General features: G+C 43.8%; 1 protein-coding gene across 7 annotated transcripts in view; it reads left to right on the top strand.

Moving 5' to 3' along the window:
- LOC110520040 (myosin light chain kinase, smooth muscle) overlaps positions 1-20,422 on the top strand; it is a 99,954-nt gene that overhangs the window by 33,247 nt on the left and 46,285 nt on the right. For all 7 annotated transcript variants that reach the window (XM_036974285.1, XM_021597013.2, XM_021597014.2 and 4 more), the window contains 6 exons: positions 1,168-1,213; positions 14,976-15,141; positions 17,015-17,180; positions 17,357-17,378; positions 17,536-18,128; positions 19,639-19,842. In XM_036974285.1, the coding sequence (XP_036830180.1) occupies positions 1,168-1,213; positions 14,976-15,141; positions 17,015-17,180; positions 17,357-17,378; positions 17,536-18,128; positions 19,639-19,842 (1,197 nt within the window). The remainder of the gene's footprint in view (positions 1-1,167; positions 1,214-14,975; positions 15,142-17,014; positions 17,181-17,356; positions 17,379-17,535; positions 18,129-19,638; positions 19,843-20,422) is intronic.

The following is a 20,422-nucleotide window of genomic DNA, read 5'->3' on the forward strand; positions in this document are numbered from 1 at the left end:
GCACTGCATCTCAGTGCTAGAGGCGTCACTACAGACCCTGGTTCGATTCCAGGGTGTATCCTTACCGACCGTGATTGGGAGTCCCATAGGGCGGCGCACAATTGGCCCAGCGTCACAAGGGTTAGGCCGTCACTGTAAATAAGAATTTGTTCTTGATCGACTTGCCTTTTTTAAATAAAGGTTAACTAAAAATACAAATAAATAATAATTGGACAGGGTCCATTGCCTTTGTATCTCCTTTGAAATGTAGCCTAGGCAGTAGACTGGGACATGTGCACAGCCTCCATACCTCATGTGAAATTAAACCAAGACGCCAAGAAGTCTTTTTAATGGCACCGCCTTTATTTTACTCCGTAAAATACAAGACGTCCTGTCAAAAGTATTGTACATAGGCTTTTGTGCTGTTTTTAACTCTGTGTAATAGTAAGAATAAGGTTGAATACTTTTCTACTTCCCTGTTCAGACGGCACTCATTAGAGTAACTGATGGCAAAGCCAGCAGAGGTTTTTGTCCCAAATGTCCCCCTATTCCCTATACTGTATAGTGCACTACATTTTGACCAGAGCCCTATAAGCCCTGGTTGAAAGTAGTGCACTAAATAAGGAATCTGGTGCCATTTGGGATGCTGCCATTATAATATCCACATGGAAGGCTTCGGGAACTTTTTCTTCCTGTTAGGATAAGTGTTATTGGCACACTTTTAGATTTTCAAATTCCTTTGTGTATACCATGCCAGCTGTGCCTCTTGCATTTCCAATGTTTACACTGTGGATACTTAGGTTACATTGTGCATGAAAGAGGCGGCCTGGCACCTACTACTTTCCAGGGAGAAGTATGTAAACATTCAGACGTCCTCCACATTTTGTTAAGCTTTACAAGATCGTAAACAGCTATTTAGGCACCTCTGGCTCACTGAACACTAGCAGATACATATGACCTCTGTAACAAGGGGCATTGCAGCGAGATCTGAAGCATTCTTCAACACTGCACTGTGCACATTCATTTACACCCGTGCTGCTGGACTTGCACCAGCAATCTATTCCCTGTCTCCCCAATGGCACCCTATTCCTTATGTAGTGCACTGCTTAGGGAATAGGATGCCATTTGGGATGCATCCTGATGTTTATTTTTATTCATTATCTGAGGCGTGTTTTCCATCTCTCATAGGGAACACAGGGAAGAAATCCAGACTCCCCTCCTCCAGTAGAACAGGGTAAGGTATATGTGCCTGCGTCCCAAATGGCACCAAATTCCCTATATAGTGCACTACTTTTGACCAGAGCCCAATGCACACATGTCAAACGTAATGCACAATATAGTGAATAGGTTGCCATTTGGGGAGCATCCTTTCTTTGCAAATGGAGGTATCATGGTGGTGTTTAAATCAACCTTACTGTCCTGTTTCATCCTTCTGGTCGTGTTTTATTTTCAAAATATTGTTCATCAAAATGCTTTCTTGGTATAATAAATATGGCTGCGAATCCAACTTTTTAGGGATCTTTAGTTCACTGCACTAAAAAGATCCGGAGCTTCCCGAAGCTTTTGCACCTGCGGATCAGCGCATGTGTATATTCTATATGCGCAGAGAACCGGCTGCTCAGACGAATGGTAATCAAATTTATTTATGTAGCCCTTCTTACATCAGCTGATATCAGCAGACAGACAGAAACCCAGCCTAAAACCCCAAACAGCAAGCAATGCAGGTGTAGAAGCACGGTGGCTAGGAAAAACTCCCTAGAAAGGCCAAAACCTAGCAAGAAACCTAGAGAGGAACCAGGCTATGAGGGGTGGACAGTCCTCTTCTGGCTGTGCCGGGTGGAGATTATAACAGAACATGGCCAAGATGTTCAAATGTCATAAATGACCAGCAGGGTCAAATAATAATAATCACAGTAGTTGTCGAGGGTGCAACAAGTCAGCATCTCAGGAGTAAATGGCAGTTGGCTTTTCATAGCCAATCATTGAGAGTATTTCTACCGCTCCTGCTGTCTCTAGAGAGTTGAAAACAGCAGGTCTGGGACAGGAGGCACGTCCGGTGAACAGGTTAGGGTTCCATAGCTGCAGGCAGAACAGTTGAAACTGGAGCAGCAGCACGGCCAGGTGGACTGGGGACCGCAAGGAGTCATCATGCCGGGTAGTCCTGAGGCATGGTCCTAGGGCTCAGGTCCTCTGAGAGAGAGAGAGAGAGCATTAGAGAGAGCATATTTAAATTCACACAGGACACCGGATAAGACAGCAGAAGTACTCCAGATATAACAGACTGACCCTAGCCCCACGACACAAACTACTGCAGCATAAATACTGGAGGCTGAGACAGGAGGGGTCAGGAGACACTGGCCCCATCCGATGATACCCCCGGACAGGGCCAAACAGGCAGGATATAACCTCACAGCCCCCACACCACTAGAGAGATATCTTCAACCACCAACTTACCATCCTGAGACAAGGCCGAGTATAGCCCACAAAGATCTCCGCCACGGCACAACCCAAGGGGGAGCGTCAATCCAGACGGGAAGATCAGGTCGGTGACTCAACCCATTCAAGTCACGCACCCCTCCTAGGGACAGCATGGAAGAGCACCAGTAAGCCAGTGACTCAGCCCCTGTAATAGGGTTAGAGGCAGAGAATCCCAGTGGAGAGAGAGGAACTGGCCAGGCAGAGACCGCAAGGTCGGTTCGTTGCTCCAGAGCCTTTCGGTTCACCTTCACACTCCTGGGCCAGACTACACTCAATCATATGACCTACTGAAGAGATGATTCTTCAGTAAAGACCGAGTCTGCATCTCACATGGGTAAGCAGACCATTCCATAAAAATGGAGCTCTGTAGGAGAAAGCCCTGCCTCCAGATGTTTGCTTAGAAATTCTAGGGACAATTAGGAGGCCTGCGTCTTGTGACCGGAGCGTACTTGTAGGTATGTACGGCAGGACCAAATCGGAAAGATGGGTAGGAGCAAGCCCATGTAATGCTTTGTAGGTTAGCAGTAAAACCTTGAAATCAGCCCTTGCCTTAACAGGAAGCCAGTGTAGGGAGGCTGGCACTGGAGTAATGTGATCACATTTTTTGTGATTCTAGCAGCCATTTTTAGCACTAACTAAAGACTATTTAGTGCTTTATCCGGGTAGCCGGAAAGTAGTCTAACATAGAAGTAAGAAAAGCATGGATACATTTTTCTGCATCATTTTTGGACAGAAAGTTTCAGATTTTTGCAATGTTACGTAGATGGAAAAAAGCTGTCCTTGAAACAGTCTTGATATGTTCGTCAAAAGAGAGATCAGGGTCCAGAGTAACGCCGAGGTCCTTCAGTTTTATTTGAGACGAATGTACAACCATCAAGATTAATTGTCAGATTCAACAGAAGATCTCTTTGTTTCTTGGGACCTAGAACAAGCATCTATGTTTTGTCCGAGTTTAAAAGTAGAACGTTTGCAGCCATCCACTTCCTTATGTCTAAAACACAGGCTTCTAGCGAGGGCAATTTTGGGGCTTCACCATGTTTCATTGAAATGTACAGCTGTGTCATCAGCATAGCAGTGAAAGTTAACATTATGTTTTCGAATGACATCCCCAAGAGGTAAAATATAGAGTGAAAACAATAGTGATCCTAAAACGGAACCTTGAGGAACACCCAAATTTACAGTTGATTTGTCAGAGGACAAACCATTCAGAGACAAACTGATATCTTTCTGAAAGATAAGATCTAAACCAGGCCAGAACTTGTCCGTGTAGAGCAATTTGGGTTTCCAATCTCTCCAAAAGAATGTGGTGATCCATAGTATCAACCGCAGCACTAAGGTCTAGGAGCACGAGGACAGATGCAGAGCCTCGGTCTGACACCATTAAAAGGTAATTTACCACCTTCACAAGTGCAGTCTCAGTGCTATGATGGGGTCTAACCAGACTGAAGCATTTCGTATACATTGTTTGTCTTCAGGAAGGCAGTGAGTTGCTGCGCAACAGCTTTTTCAAAAAATTTGGAGAGGAATGGAAGATTCGATATAGGCCGATTTTTAGTTTATTTTATATTTTCTGGGTCAAGGTTTGGCTTTTTCAAGAGGTTTTATTACTGCCACTTCTGGTGAGTTTGGTACACATCCGGTGGATAGAGAGCCATTCATTATGTTCAACATAGGAGGGCCAAGCACAGGAGCAGCTCTTTCAGTAGTTTAGTTGGAATCAGGTCCAGTATGCAGCTTGAAGGTTTAGAGGCCATTTATTTTTTTCATCATTGTGTCAAGAGATATAGTACTAAAACACTTGAGTGTCTCTCTTGATCCTAGAGTTGTGCAGACTCTGAGCTTTGGAGGGATACGCAGATTTAAAGAGGAGTCCATAATTTGCTTTCTAATGATCATGATCTTTTCCTCAAAAAGTTAATGAATTTATTACTGCTGAAGTGAAAGCCATCCTCTCTTGGGGAATGCTGCTTTTTAGTTAGCTTTGCGTCAGTATCAAAAAGAATTGCGGATTGTTCTTAGTAGGATGATAGAGCAGCAGTGAGGGCTCTTCGATACTGCACGGTACTGTCTTTCCAAGCTAGTCGGAAGACTTCCAGTTTGGTGTGGTGCCATTTCCGTTCCAATTTTCTGGAAGCTTGCTTCAGAGCTCGGGTATTTTCTGTATACCAAGGAGCTAGTTTCTTATGACAAATGTTTTTTAGGGTGCAACTGCATCTAGAGTATTGCGCAAGGTTAAATTGAGTTCCTCAGTTAGGTGGTGAACTGATGTTTGTCCTCTGGCGTCCTTGGGTAGGCAGAGGGAGTCTGGAAGGGCATCAAGGAATCTTTGGGTTGTCTGAGAATGTATAGCACGACTTTTGATGCTCCTTGGTTGGGGTCTGAGCAGATTATTTGTTGTGATTGCAAACGTAATAAAATGGTGGTCTGATAGTCAAGGATCATGAGGAAAAACATTAAGATCTGCAACATTTATTTCATGGGACAAAACTAGGTCCAGAGTATGACTGTGACAGTGAGTAGGTCCAGAGACATGTTGGACAAAACCCACTGAGTCGATGATGGCTCCGAAAGCCTTTGGGAGTGGGTCTGTGGACTTTTCCATGTGAATATTAAAATTACCAAAAATGTGAATATTATCTGCTATGACTACAAGGTCCGATAGGAATTCAGGGAAATCAATGAGGAACGTTGTATACGGCCCAGGAGGCCTGTAAACAGTAGTTATAAAAAGTGATTGAGTAGGCTGCATAGATTTCATGACTAGAAGCTCAAAAGACGAAAACATTTTTTTTTTTTGTAAATTGAAATTTACTATTGTAAATGTTAGCAACACCTCCGCCTTTGCGGGATGCACGGGGGATATGGTCACTAGTGTAACCAGGAGGTGAGGCCTCATTTAACACAGTAAATTCATTAGGATTAAGCCATGTTTCAGTCAGGCCAATCACATCAAGATTAGTTCATTGACTATAACGGCCTTTGAAGTGAGGGATCGAACATTAAGTAGCCCTATTTTAAGATGTGAGGTATCACGATCTCTTTCAATAATGGCAGGAATGGAGGAGGTCTTTATTCTAGTGAGATTGCTAAGGCGAACACCGCCAAGTTTAGTTTTGCCCAACCCAGGTCGAGGCACAGACACGGTCTCAATGGGATAGCTGAGCTGACTACACTGACTGTGCTAGTGGCTGGCCTGCACCCTATTTCATTGTGGAGCTAGAGGAGTTAGCCCTGTCTATGTTGGTAGATAAGATGAGAGCACCCCTCCAGCTAGGATGGAGTCCGTCACTCCCCAACAGGCCAGGCTTGGTCATGTTTGTGGGTGAGTCCCAGAAAGAGGGCCAATTATCTACATATTCTATCTTTTGGGAGGGGCAGAAAACAGTTTTCAACCAGTGATTGAGTTGTGAGACTCTGCTGTAGAGCTCATCACTCCTCCTAAGTGGGAGGTGGCCAGAGACAATTACTCGATGCCAACACATCTTTCTAGCTGATTTACAGGCTGAAGCTATGTTGCGCTTGGTGATCTCTGACTGTTTCATCCTAACATCGTTGGTGCCGACGTGGATAACAATATCTCTATACTCTCTACACTCTCTGCCAGTTTTATCTTTAGCCAGCACCATCTTCAGAATAGCCTTAACGTCGGTAGCCCTCCCCCTGGTAAACAGTGTATGATCGCTGGATGATTCGTTTGAAGTCTAATACTGCGGGTAATGGAGTCGCCAATGACTAGGGTTTTCAATTTGTCAGAGCTAATGGTGGGAGGCTTCGGCGCTTGTTTAATAAAGTTAGATCAAAGCGGAATCAATGTATGCAACAGTGGCGGTCTGTGTCATTTAAGATTAGGGAGGACATTTTTTATGAGCATGGCATTATTTCTATACGGCATATTGGATGACTGTCATTCATATTCCCTTCACCCAGCTCAATGTAACATCGATAGGTTTAGGCTACTACATGATACTCAAATTTTCCCTATGCCTATCGAGGTTGCTACAACCTAGCCTACAAATTGAAGTTAAACATACGCTACAGGTCAAAAGTTATAGAACACCTACTCAATGGTTTTATTTTTTACTATTTTCTACATTGTAGAATAATAGTGAAGACATCGAAACTATGAAATGACACATGGAATCACGTAGGAACCAGAAAGGTGTTAAAGAAATGAAAAAAATGTTATTCTTCAAATAGCCACCCTGCTTCCTTCTGAGAATTTGAAGGCAATCGAATAAACCCCCACTTCCTTCCATTCTGCTAGGAAATGTGCAGTCTTTGGGGAATAAAATCAATGACCTACGGACAAGATTAAACTATCAACGGGACATTCAAAACTGTAATGTCTTGTGCTTCACATAGTCGTGGCTGAACGATGACACTATTAACATACAGCTGGTGGTTTATACGCTGTACCGGCAGGATAGAACAGCGGCGTCTGGTAAGACAAGGGGCGACCGGCTATGTATTTTTGTAAATAACAGCTGGTGCACGATATCTAAGGAAGTCTCAAGCTATTGCTCACCTGAGGTAGAGTATCTCATGATAATCTGTAGACCACAATATCGACCGAGAGTTTGATCTGTATTTTTTGTAGCTGTTTACATACCAACACAGTCAGAGGCTGTATTCTGCCATAAGCAAACAAGAAAACGCTCACCTGTAGGGAAGAGGTCAGAGACCTGGCCATGTGGTGCCAGGACAACAACCTCTCCCTCAACGTGATCAAGACAAAGGAGATGATTGTGGACTACAGGAAAAAGAGGACCGATCACTCCCCCATTCTCATCGATGGGGTTGCAGTGAGAGCTTGAAGTTCCTTGGCATCCACATCACCAACAAATGAACATGGTCCAAGCACACCAAGACAGTCGTGAAGAGGGCACGACAAAACCTATTCCCCCTCAGGAGACTGAAAAGATTTGGCATGGGTCCTCAGATCCTCAAAAGGTTCTACAGCTGCACCATTGAGAGCATCACTGCCTGGTATGGCAACTGCTCGGCCTCCGACCGCAAGGCACTACAGAGGGTAGTGCGAACAGTCCAGTACATCACTGGGGCCAAGCTTCCCTGCCACCCAGGACCTCTATACCAGGCAGTGTCAGAGGAAGGTCCTAAATATTGTCCGACTCCAGCCACCCTAGTCATAGACTGTTCTCTCTGCTACCGCACGGCAAGTGGTACCGGAGCACCAAGTCTAGGTCCAAGAGGCTTCTAAACAGCTTATACCACCAAGCCATAAGACTACTGAACACCTAATCAAATGGCTACCCAGAATATTTGCATTGACCCCCTCCCCTCTCCCCTTCTTTTACACCACTGCTACTCTCTGTTGTTATCTATGCATAGTCACTTTAATAGCTCTACCTACATGTATATATTACCTCAACTAACCGTTGCCCGCGCACATTGATCCTGTACCAGTACCCCCCTGTATATAGTCTCGCTATTATTATTTTCCTGCTGTTCTTCAATCACTTGTTACTTTTATTTCTTATTCTTATCCATATTGTTTTAAACTGCATTGTTGGTTAGGGGCTTTTAAGTAGGCATTTCACTGTAAGGTCTACTACACCTGTTGTATTCAGTGCTTTTGACTAATAAAATGTGTTAGTGTGAATGCATGTATGTTTGTGTCTGTGCGTATGTAGTGTTTGAACGTGAGTGATTTGTGTGGTGAGTGACGGTGTAGTGAGTGTGTATATGGTGTGTATATATCAAGTCTAGTGCGTGTGCTTAGCGTCAAGTGCAAGATAGTCAGTCCAGAGAGTTTGGGTACTCTTAATTGACTATTTAGCAGTCTGGCTATTGAGCTTCTACCCCCAAGCCATAAGACTGCTGTCTCGGAGCCTGTTGGTCCAAGAGCCGATGCTCCGGTATTGTTTTCTGGATGGCAGCAGAGTGAACAATCTATGGCTTGGGTAGTTGGAGTCTTTGTCAATTTGTCAGTCATTCCTCTGTCACTGTCTGATATAGAGGTACTGGATGGCAGCCCCAGTGATGTACTGGGCTGTCCGCACCACCCTTTGTAGCTATTTGCGGTGAAGGGCGATGGTATCGATGGTGCAGCCTTTTGAGGATCTGAGGGCCCATGAAAAATATTTTCTGCCTCCCTGATGGGGAGAGGCACTGCCATGTCCTCTTCACAACTGTGCGGGTGTGTGTGGACCATGTTAAGTTGTTAGTTATGTGGACACCAAGGATGATGGTGTTTGGGGTCGTGCGAGGCCACACAGTCATGGGTGAACAGGGAGTACAGAAGGGAACTAAGCACACATCCCTGAGGGGCCCCCGTGTTGAGGGTCAGTGTTCCGGAGTTGTTGTTGCCTACCCTTACTGCCTGGGTCCGAGCTGTCAGAAAGTCCAGGATCCAGTTGCAGAGTTGTTCAGTCCCAGGGTCCCTAGCTTGGAGTGGACTATGGTGTTGAATGCTGAGCTGTAGTCTATGAACAACATTCTCACATAGTTATTTCCCCTCTTGTCCAGGTGGGAGAGGGCAGTATGAAGTGCAATTGTGATTGCGTCATTTGTGGATCTGTTGAGGCTGTATGCAAATTTGAGTGGGTCTAGGGTGTTGTGTGTCATGACCAGCCTTTCAAAGCACTTCATATTTACAGATGTGAGTGCTACAGGGTGGTGTAGTCATTTAGGCAGGTTACATTGGAGCTCTTAAGAAACAGTTAGCAACTGACTCAGCGGAATGAATACACCCCTGATCACCCACACACAGTTCACCTTTATAGCAGCCACATACAGCATCATCACTTTGCTCATTGTATAATTCCTTCTCGCATCTACTCGCTTTCCTTCTCTCACTTTTTCTTTTCCCCTTGCTTTTGGACAACACAACAGCTGTGTCAGTCTTTGACCAGGCAGCCAAACCTTCATAGCATAACCGCTAATGGCGTTAATAACGTTATGATCAACAAACTAGAACTAATGTGTTTGTACACATGGATTGGATTGTGGGTTTACCATCACGCAGTACAGTATACAGCAAGCAGTTTTGCAGTTACACCAGCGGGTCCCAGTGGCAATACATTTGTAAAACCAAAAGCTTATATTTTTGTTAGCTTACCTTGACTTAGAAGAGTTGCAGTGTTGGGTAACCATAGCCAGCTAGCTAACATAAATAGCATTAATCTCTGCTTGAGTCAGGTTGTTGGGTAAGCTAAATTAGCTGCATTAGCTAAGTAAGTGAAAAGTAAACTAAGAAGAAGAAAAAAATACAATGAAATATGGCTAGCTCACTCTCGCTCTCTGCTGCTCTTCCTTAGTAGTTGAACAGTTTTGAACAAAACAATTGTCGTTCTCTCTGAGTCAGCAACTCACCACACTTTATGCACTGCAGTGCTAGCTAGCTGTAGCGTATGCTTGGATTGGATGGACAACATGTCAATTCATACTGAAAGAGGCTGGATGACGTCCCCCGGGAAGTCGTCATAATTACTGTGCAAGTCTATGGAAGGGGTGAGAACCATGAGCCTCCGAGGTTTTGTGTTGAAGACAATGATCCCAGAGAAGGACTGGAAATAGCTGTCCTCCGGCTAACACCATGTTGCTACCCTAAAAGGTGCTGTTGAGGCTACTGTAGACGTTTATTGCAAAACGATGTGTTTAAATCAATTATTTGGTGACGTAAATATATTTAGTATAGTTTTATCTAAAAAGGATACCTTTTTTTAATGTTTCACAATTTTTTGGGTTGTTGAAATCCACTGAATAGGATGGTCCTCTTCCTCCCTTGAAGAGCCTCCACTGGTATGCAAGATCACATAATGATCACAGTATTCTACATAACCTAACCCGAATAGCATAGTATAACGTTACTGTAAGACAAAAACGCCAACACACTTTTCTCTCATGTGGTCAGAACTCAACAGCGCGTGCCACTGTGCAAAATACACAGGTACGCTACAGTATGCTAGTTTACCACCATCTGCTCTAAAATGTATTCACTCCATCATTCAAAACAACACTGTAGGCTACTTCAAAACTCAAGTAGATCTAAATGCATATCTCCATGAAACTGATTGAGATCAAAGGGTACTATGCTGCTAAGCCTTTTTGAGGCCCTAAGTGAGGTTTGGTTGGGGGGGGGGGGCATACATCTCGCGGAAGTTTTAAAAGTTAATTTCCTGCAATTCTACACATCTTGCCATGGTGCATAAATAAAATGTTGCCGTTTTCAAGGCCCAGTGCTGTCAAAAATGTGATTTTCCTGTGTTTTATATATACATTGAACCAAAATAAAAACGCAACATGTAATAATTTCAAAGATTTTAGAGAGTTACAGTTCATATAAAGAAATCAGTCAATTGAAATACATGAATTTGCCCTATATCTATGGATTTCACATGACTGGGAATACAGATATGCATCTGGTCACAGATAGATACCTTTAAAAGAAAGTAGGGGCGTGGATCAGAAAACCAGTCAGTATCCGGTGTGACCACCATTTGCCTCTTGCAGCGTGATACATCTTCTTCGCATAGAATTGATCAGGCTGTTGATTGTGGCTAAGATTATTATTGATTTATCAAATTTAATTTTATGTCACATGCGCCGAATGCAACAGGTGTAGTAGACCTTACAGTGAAATGCTTTCTTACAAGCCCTTAACCAACAATGCAGTTTTAAGAAAAATAAGTTAAGTAAAAAAATAACAAATAATTAAAGAGCAGCACTAAAATAACAGTAGCGAGGCTAATTACAGGGGGTACCGGTGCAGGGGCACAGGTTCAGGTTAGTCATTACTGCATGGTAAAGACTGCTCGGAACTAGAAGCACAAGCATTTCTCTACACTCGCATTAACATCTGCTAACCATTTGTATGTGACCAATAACATTTGATTTGGTAATTGAAATAATATGTACATGTATGTAGAGTTAGTGATTTTGCATAGATAAGACAGAGTAGCAGCAGTGTAAAAAAGGGTGGTGTGTCTTGGTGTGTTTGGACCGTGATAGTTTGTTGGCGATGTGGACACCAAGGAACTTGAAGCTCTCAACCTGCTCCAATGCAGCCCCGTCGATGAGAATGGGGGCTTGCTCGGTCCTCATTGTCCTGTAGTCCACAATCATCTCCTTTGTCTTGATCACGTTGAATGAGAGGTTGTTATCATGGCACCAAACAGACAGGTCTCTGACCTCCTCCCTATAGTCTGTCTCATCGTTGTTGTTGATCAAGCCTACCACTGTTGTGTCATCGGCAAACGTAATGATGGTGTTGGAGTCGTGCCTGGCCATGCAGTCATGAGTGAACAGGGAGTACAGGAGGGGACCGAGCACGCACCCCTGAGGGGCCCCTGTGTTACGGATTAGCATGGCGGATGTGTTGTTGGCAGCCCGCCAGGAAGTCCAGGATCCAGTTGCAGAGGGAGGTGTTTAGTCCCAGGGTCCTTAGCTTAGTGATGAGCTTTGAGGTGTTGAACGCTGAGCTGTAGTCAACGAATAGCATTCTCACATAGGTGTTCCTTTTGTCCAGGTGGGAAAGGGCAGTGTGGAGGGCAATAGAGATGGCATCATCTGTGGATCTGTTGGTGCGGTATGCAAATTGGAGTGGGTCCTAGGGTTTCTGGGATAATGGTGTTGATGTGAGCTATGACCAGCCTTACAGACGTGAGTGCTACGGGTCGGTAGTCATTTAGGCAGGTTACCTTAGTGTTCTTGGGCACAGGGTCTATGGTGGCTTGCTTGAAACATGTTGGTATTACAGACTCAGACAGGGAGAGGTTGAAAATGTCAGTGAAGCCAGTTGGTCAGCGCATGCTTACATGTCTTGGTAATTCATCTGGCCCTGTGGCCTTGTGAATGTTGACCTGTTTAAAGGTCTTACTCACATCTGCTGTGAAGAGCGTGATCACACAGTCGTCCGGAACGGCTCATGCTCTCATGCATGTTTCAGTGTTACTTGTCTCGAAGAGAGCATAAAAGTAATTTAGCTCGTCTGGAAGGCTCGTGTCACGGAGCAGCTCTCGGCTGTGCTTCCCTTTGTAGTCTGTAGTAGTTTGCAGGCCCTGCCAGAGGAGCCGTTGTAGTACGATTCGATCTTAGTCCTGTTTTGATGCTTTACCTGTTTGATGGTTCATCGGAGGGCATAGCGGGATTGCTTATAAGCTTCCGGGTTAGTGTCCCGCTCCTTGAACGCGGCAGCTCTACCCTTTAGCTCAGTGTGAATGTTGCCTGTAATCCATGGCTTCTGGTCCGGTTATGTACGTACAGTCACTGTGGGCACGACATCCTCTATGCACTTATTGATAAAGCCAGTGACTGATGTGGTGTGCTCCTCAATGCCATCAGAAGAAACCCAGTCTGTGCTAGAAAACAGTCCTGTAGCTTAGCATCTTCTTCATCTGACACTGTTGTATAGATCGAGTCACTGGTGCTTCCTGCTTTAATTTTTGCTTGGAATCAGGAGGATAGAATTATGGTCAGATTTGCCAAATGGAGGGCGAGGGAGAGCTTAGTATGTGTCTCTGTGTGTGGAGTAAAGGTGGTCCAGAGTTGTTTCCCCTCTGGTTGCACATTTAACATACTGATAGAAATTTGGTCAAACGGATTTAAGTTTCCCTGCATTGAAGTCCCCGGCCACTAGACCATCACTAACACAGAGGCTGTTGCCTACATACAGACTTGAAATCATTGGCCACTTTAATAAATGGATCACTAGTCACTTTAAATAATGCCACTTTAATAATGGTTGCATATCTTGCATTACTCATCTATCTATATACTGTATTTTATACCATCTATTGCATCTTGCCTATGCTGCCTGTCATTGCTCATCCATACATTTATATGTATATATTCTTAGTCTTTACTTAGATTTGTGTGCATTAGGTAGTTTTTGAGGAATTGTTAGATTACATATTGCAGCACTGTCGCAACTAGAAGCACAAGCATTTCGCTACACTCGCAATAACATCTGCTAACCATGGGTACTGTATGTAACCAATAAAATTTTATCTGATAATTATTCTGTCTCTTCCCAGCAAAATCTGCATAGCTGGGATGGTTGTATCCCCCCCGACAGCTGTCAATTATTTGGTCCTTAAAGGAAATAAAATAAAGTATCACAATTGTCTTTGTCTTTAGACAATTTTGGTCTTTAATGCAGGGCCAACAGACATGTTCCTTACTTTTCCCCCCTTCCACTTGCCTCTTCCATTTGAGGTAATGCTGCAATTAGTTATCATTTTGAGTAGTGACAACTCCACCAGTCCTATTTATGATATCATTAGAAATATTATAACCAAAGATATAGTTTTTTTTTTATCAATTAGTGTATTTGAGTTTAACCATAATATTGGTTATAATATTTGTTTGGTCTTTTCTGGTGGATTAAACTGAAATTGCAACCAACTTTCTATGGCTTGTTTTAAAAATAGCGATATTTTAGAGATGATGATTTCATTTTCAAATAACCTAAAGTGAGAGATTGTAAAAGCCCATTCCTGAACATGGGGTGACACATTCTTGCTAGAGAACCAGTTTGTGTTTTAAGTATAGATTTTGTATGACTGAAGCCTTTAGTGAGAAGTGTAATGCTTTAATATTGAATCATTTTTGCTCCCTGAATTCATGATCATTATAGAAATAGGCCTGTTTAATGTTGTCTGGCTTGCTGTTCCAAAGAAAATAAAATGTTTTGCTCATATAATAAATGTTTTTTTTAAAATAGTTAAACAGGCATATGACTAAAGCGTTAATCAGGGTGATCTCTCCACAAATGGAAAGGTATTTTCCTTTCCACTGTAGCAAGATCTATTTTTGCTAACTTTTAACTATTAAAATGTATTGTAGTGAGATCATTTCTTTGAACACCGGGTATGTCCACTTCACCGTCAGACCATTTTATTGGTAAACTACATGGTAATGTAAAAGTGTCATTTTTTTGGGGTGATCCAATACATATTATAAACTGGGATGGTTCGAGCCCTGAATGCTGATTGGCTGACAGCTGTGGTATATCAGACCTTATACCACGGGTATGACAAAACATTTATTTGTACTGCTCTAATTACGTTGGTAACCAGTTTATAATAGCAATAAGGAACCTCTGGGGATTGTGGTACAGTATATGGCCAATATACCACACCCCCTCGTACCTTATTGCTTAAATGTAGTACTTATCATAATTTGGTTGTAATGCAGAGAGGTTAGAAAAAGTATCTAGATCATCTATGAGGCTGTGGAGGGATCCAAGTTGTGGATTTAAAGTAAGGGGGGGGGGGGGGTACAACTCAATATTAGGAAGGTGTTCCTAAGGTTTGATATACTCTGTACATGCACAGAAGATTCGGGAAGCTCCGGATCTTTGATTGCTGCAGACAAAATCCCGTAAAAGTTGGATCCGCAAGCAACGGCCTGGGCCTGTAAATATAGTCTGTCAGTCACTCATATTTACTATATTAAGTCATTGTTCAAATGGAATTTGTTTGTTCAAGTGGTGTGATTAAGCAGACACATATTTGGATGCTGAGGTAAGTGAGTGGTTGTGTTTTCTCTGACTCCAGTGGGCGGTTTGGAGTGTCAACCATGGAGAGCATGCCCAGTATCTGGGGGGAGAGCCCCCCTAAGTTTGTGACAAGGCCCTCGCGCATCTTTGTCCGAATGGGACAGAGTGGCAAGTTCTCTGCCAAAATCACAGGACGCCCACAGCCCCTGGTTACCTGGCTTAAGGTGAGATGGAACAGAGAGAAGGTTTAGTAATCTCAGTAACTTTCCCAAAATTCCCAGGTTTTCCAGCAATCCCAGTTTGAATCTTTTTTTGTATTAGGAGGGAATAAGCATGACATTTTGGAAAGTTAACATTTAGATTTTGCAACTCTAGTTAGAACAGAGATGGTGTATTGTCTTTCAAATACAGTGCCTTGCGAAAGTATTCGGCCCCCTTGAACTTTGCGACCTTTTGCCACATTTCAGGCTTCAAACATAAAGATATAAAACTGTATTTTTTTGTGAAGAATCAACAACAAGTGGGAAACAATCATGAAGTGGATCGACATTTATCGGATATTTCAAACTTTTTTAACAAATCAAAAACTGAAAAATTGGGCGTGCAAAATTATTCAGCCCCCTTAAGTTAATACTTTGTAGCGCCACCTTTTGCTGCGATTACAGCTGTAAGTCGCTTGGGGTATGTCTCTATCAGTTTTGCACATCGAGAGACTGAAATTCTTTCCCATTCCTCCTTGCAAAACAGCTCGAGCTCAGTGAGGTTGGATGGAGAGCATTTGTGAACAGTTCTTTCCACAGATTCTCGATTGGATTCAGGTCTGGACTTTGACTTGGCCATTCTAACACCTGGATATGTTTATTTTTGAACCATTCCATTGTAGATTTGGCTTTATGTTTTGGATCATTGTCTTGTTGGAAGACAAATCTCCATCCCAGTCTCAGGTCTTTTGCAGACTCCATCAGGTTTTCTTCCAGAATGGTCCTGTATTTGGCTCCATCCATCTTCCCATCAATTTTAATCATCTTCCCTGTCCCTGCTGAAGAAAAGCAGGCCCAAACCATGATGCTGCCACCACCATGTTTGACAGTGGGGATGGTGTGTTCAGCTGTGTTGCTTTTACACCAAACATAACGTTTTGCATTGTTGCCAAAAAGTTCAATTTTGGTTTCATCTGACCAGAGCACCTTCTTCCACATGTTTGGTGTGTCTCCCAGGTGGCTTGTGGCAAACTTTAAACAACAGTTTTTATGGATATCTTTAAGAAATGGCTTTCTTCTTGCCACTCTTCCATAAAGGCCAGATTTGTGCAATATACGACTGATTGTTGTCCTATGGACAGAGTCTCCCACCTCAGCTGTAGATCTCTGCAGTTCATCCAGAGTGATCATGGGCCTCTTGGCTGCATCTCTGATCAGTCTTCTCCTTGTATGAGCTGAAAGTTTAGAGGGACGGCCAGGTCTTGGTAGATTTGCAGTGGTCTGATACTCCTTCCATTTCAATATTATCGCTTGCACAGTGCTCCTTGGGATGTTTAAAGCTTGGGAAATCTTTTTGTATCCAAATCCGGCTTTAAACTTCTTCACAACAGTATCTCGGACCTGCCTGGTGTGTTCCTTGTTCTTCATGATGCTCTCTGCGCTTTTAACGGACCTCTGAGACTATCACAGTGTAGGTGCATTTATACGGAGACTTGATTACACACAGGTGGATTGTATTTATCATCATTAGTCATTTAGGTCAACATTGGATCATTCAGAGATCCTCACTGAACTTCTGGAGAGAGTTTGCTGCACTGAAAGGAAAGGGGCTGAATAATTTTGCACGCCCAATTTTTCAGTTTTTAATTTGTTAAAAAAGTTTGAAATATCCAATAAATGTCGTTCCACTTCATGATTGTGTCCCACTTGTTGTTGATTCTTCACAAAAAAATACAGTTTTATATCTTTATGTTTGAAGCCTGAAATGTGGCAAAAGGTCGCAAAGTTCAAGGGGGCCGAATACTTTCGCAAGGCACTGTATGTGGGATGGTGAGTCTTAATCTCTGACATCTCTCTCTTCCACTTTGTCAATTTTTCTCTTTGATGGGTGTCACAGGGAGATGAAGAGCTTCATACTTCTTCCCACTTCAACGTGTTTGAGAAGTCGGGAATCCACTTCCTGGAGATCCGAGATGTGTGTGTGGACGATGCAGGAATGTACACCTGCTCTGTGGCCAACTGTGCTGGGAAGGCCACAGCTACAGCAGAGCTGAATGTTCAGGGTAAGATACTGCAGCCATCAACACACAGGTTGTGTCCCAAATAGGACTTTTCCCCTTTGTAGTGCACTCCTTTTTACTAGGGTCCACTGAATAGGGTGCCATTTGGGACCAGTTATATTTGGGACATTTTTTGTTGTATTTGAGAGGAAATTCAGTGTGCATCCTTTCCTTTTTAGGTTCAGGCAGTGAGGCTGGCATGTGAGTATGTATCTCATACAATTCCCTGAATTGTAGTATTACTAACTGTGATTCCATGAGCAATTATTTTCATGAGATGTATACATTTCTACCAAATAATTCCACAGGAATTTCTCTACAGTTAAATATTCAATCCCTTGACAATGTGTTACTACAGCCTTGGTCCCTCTGCTCCGGTGGCCCCTGTCCCAAAGACAACTGACTCACCCGAAGTCAAGCACACAAGTAACGGCCTGCTCGCTGACCGGCGTTCACCTACCAAGACAGGAGACAGGACTGAGACCAGAGAGAGACTCGCCACACTCACCAGGGAGACCAAAGACCACACAGAGCTGACCAAAGCAACATGGAAGGACACCATGGTGTCTCCCAAGACCACCATCCTGGCGTCTCCCAAGCCCCATGCAGACCTGCCTGATGAGGCCCCTAGAAAGCCTGGAGTGGCAACCCCAAAGGCTGCCAGCTCCACCAGTCTGCAACACCATCTAAGAGGCCAGGGAGCTGCTAGGACTAGCCCAGACCCACACACAGCCCCTGAGAGGGATACAAGGGATAGGGTGAAGACCCCCCCAGTGGGAGTCCAGAGCCCCCCACAGCCATCTCCAGAGCCCACTAGAGAGACTAGAAGGCAGGCCAGAGAGAGCAGGTCAGCGAGGACAGCAGTGACTGCTGGAGCTCCACCAAAATTTGACTCTGTACCTCAGAGCCAGGACACTAAAGAGGGGACCAAAGTCGCATTCAAATGCCAAGGTGATTCAAAACATCTTATGGTGTATTATATTGAACAAAAATATAAATGCAACATGTAAAGTGTAGGTCCCATGTTTCATGACCTGAAATAAAAGGTCCCAGAAATGTTCCTTAAGCACAAACATCTTATTCCTCTAAAAATGCTGTGCAGAAATATGTTTACATCCCTGTTAGTGAGCATTTAACCTTTGCCAAGATAATCCATCCACCTAACAGATGTGGCATATCAAAAATGTGATTAAACAGCATGATCATTATACAGGTGCACCTTGTGCTTGGGACAATAAAAGGCCATGCTAAAATGTGCAGTTTTGTCACAACACAATGCCACATATGTCTCAAGTTTAGAGGGAGTGTGCAATTAGCATGCTGACTGTAGGAATGTCCACCAGAGCTGTTGCCAGAGAATTGAATGTTAATATCTCTACCATTAGCCGCCTCCAATGTCGTTTTAGGGAATTTGGCAGTACTGTACGTCCAACCGACCTCACAACCATAGACCAAGTGTAACCACACCAGCCCAGGACCTCCAAATCTGGCTTCTTCACTTGCGGGATGGTCTGAGACCAGCCACCCAGACAGCTGATGAAACTGGGGGTTTGCACAACCGAAGAACTGTCAGAAACAGTCCCAGTGAAGCTCACCTGCATGCTCGTCGTCCTCATCAGGGTCTTGACCTTCAATGGTCACTGTCACGCTGGAAAAATGTGCTTTCACGGTTTCAACTGTACTGGGCAGATGGCAGACGGTTTGCTAATGTCAACGTTGTGAACAGAATGCCCTATGGTGGTGGTGGGGTTATGGTATGGGCTACGAACAATGAAAACAATTGCATTTTATTGATGGCAATTTGAATGCACAGAGATACCGTGACGACATCCCGAGGCCTATTGTCATCCCATTCATCCGCCACCTCATGTTTCAGCATGATGATGCATGGCCCATTGTTGGAAGGATCTATACATAATTCCTGTAGGCTGAAAATGTCCCAGTTCTTCCATTGCCTGCATACTCACCAGACATGTCACCCATTGAGCACGTGTGGGATGCTCTGGATCTACGTGTACGACAGCGTGTTCCAGTTCCCGCCAATATCCAGCAACTTCGCACAGCCATTGAAGAGGATTGGAACAACATTCCACTGGTCACAGTCAACAGCCTGATCAACTCTATGCGAAGGAGATGTGTCGCGCTGCATGAGGAAAATGGTGGTCACACCAGATACTGACTGATTTTCTGTTCCCCGACCCTTCCTTTTTTTGAAGGTATCTGTGACCAACAGATGCATATCTGTATTCCCAGTCATGTGAAATCCATGGATTAGGAATTAATTGATTTCAATTGACTGATTTCCTTATATGAATCGTAACTCTGTAAAATGCTGTATGTATTTGTCATGTTTAGATGCACATTTTTGCCAATTCACGAATACCAGTTCACTAACAGTTCTTAGCTACTTTTATCATTGCATATTTAACCCATTAGATTGACTGTTAATGTGCTCTTCCAGTCTCAGGCTCTCCCGTGGCTGGCCTGAGCTGGGTTAAAGATGGCTTCCCTTTGAGGCCCAGAGCAGGGCTGAGCTTCCAGCAGGATGGCAACACTCACATCCTCACTGTGGACAACGTCCAGAAAAGGGACAGTGGGACGTACGGATGCACCCTGACTACTAGCACTGGGAAGGTGTCCTCGACTTGGAACCTCACGGTCAAGAGTAAGTACTTGGTTTGGGTCCCAAATGGCACCTGATTTTTATCCAGCATTTCCGAATCCTGGTCCTGGGGAACCCAAGAGGTGCAACATTTTACATTTTTGCCCTAGCACCACACATCTGATTTTTAAAATGATCAAAGCTTGATGAGCAGTTGATTTATTTTAAATCAGGTGTGTGGTGCTAGGGAAGTCACTAAAATGTGCCCATTCCTTTGAGTCCCTGGGACCCGTTAGGGCTCTGGTCAAAAAGTGTTTACCATACACACTGTGGCAGGAACTAAAGGAGAACGGGAGAGCAGCATTGTTGGTTTTAATAGTGTGAACTAAGGCCCTTTGTTGTGAAGGATATGTATCGTGTCACCCTTTTCATCTGACAGGTCTATGGTTGAAGGTACAGTAGTTTAGACGTAAATGGTCTCCGCAGTCGCCAGCTCTGCCTTTTTGGGTAAATAAGCGTCTAATTCATTTCCCCTGCCTGTCTTAATCAAAACACGATAATGATGAAGGCAGGCTAAACTGAGGTGAGCACATCGACCGTTTAGTTCATTCCTCAGCGGCAATGCCGATTTTGGGCTGAGTTC

This window comes from Oncorhynchus mykiss, chromosome 3 (assembly GCF_013265735.2).
Source record: "Oncorhynchus mykiss isolate Arlee chromosome 3, USDA_OmykA_1.1, whole genome shotgun sequence".
In the NCBI taxonomy this organism is placed as follows: Eukaryota; Metazoa; Chordata; class Actinopteri; order Salmoniformes; family Salmonidae; genus Oncorhynchus; species Oncorhynchus mykiss.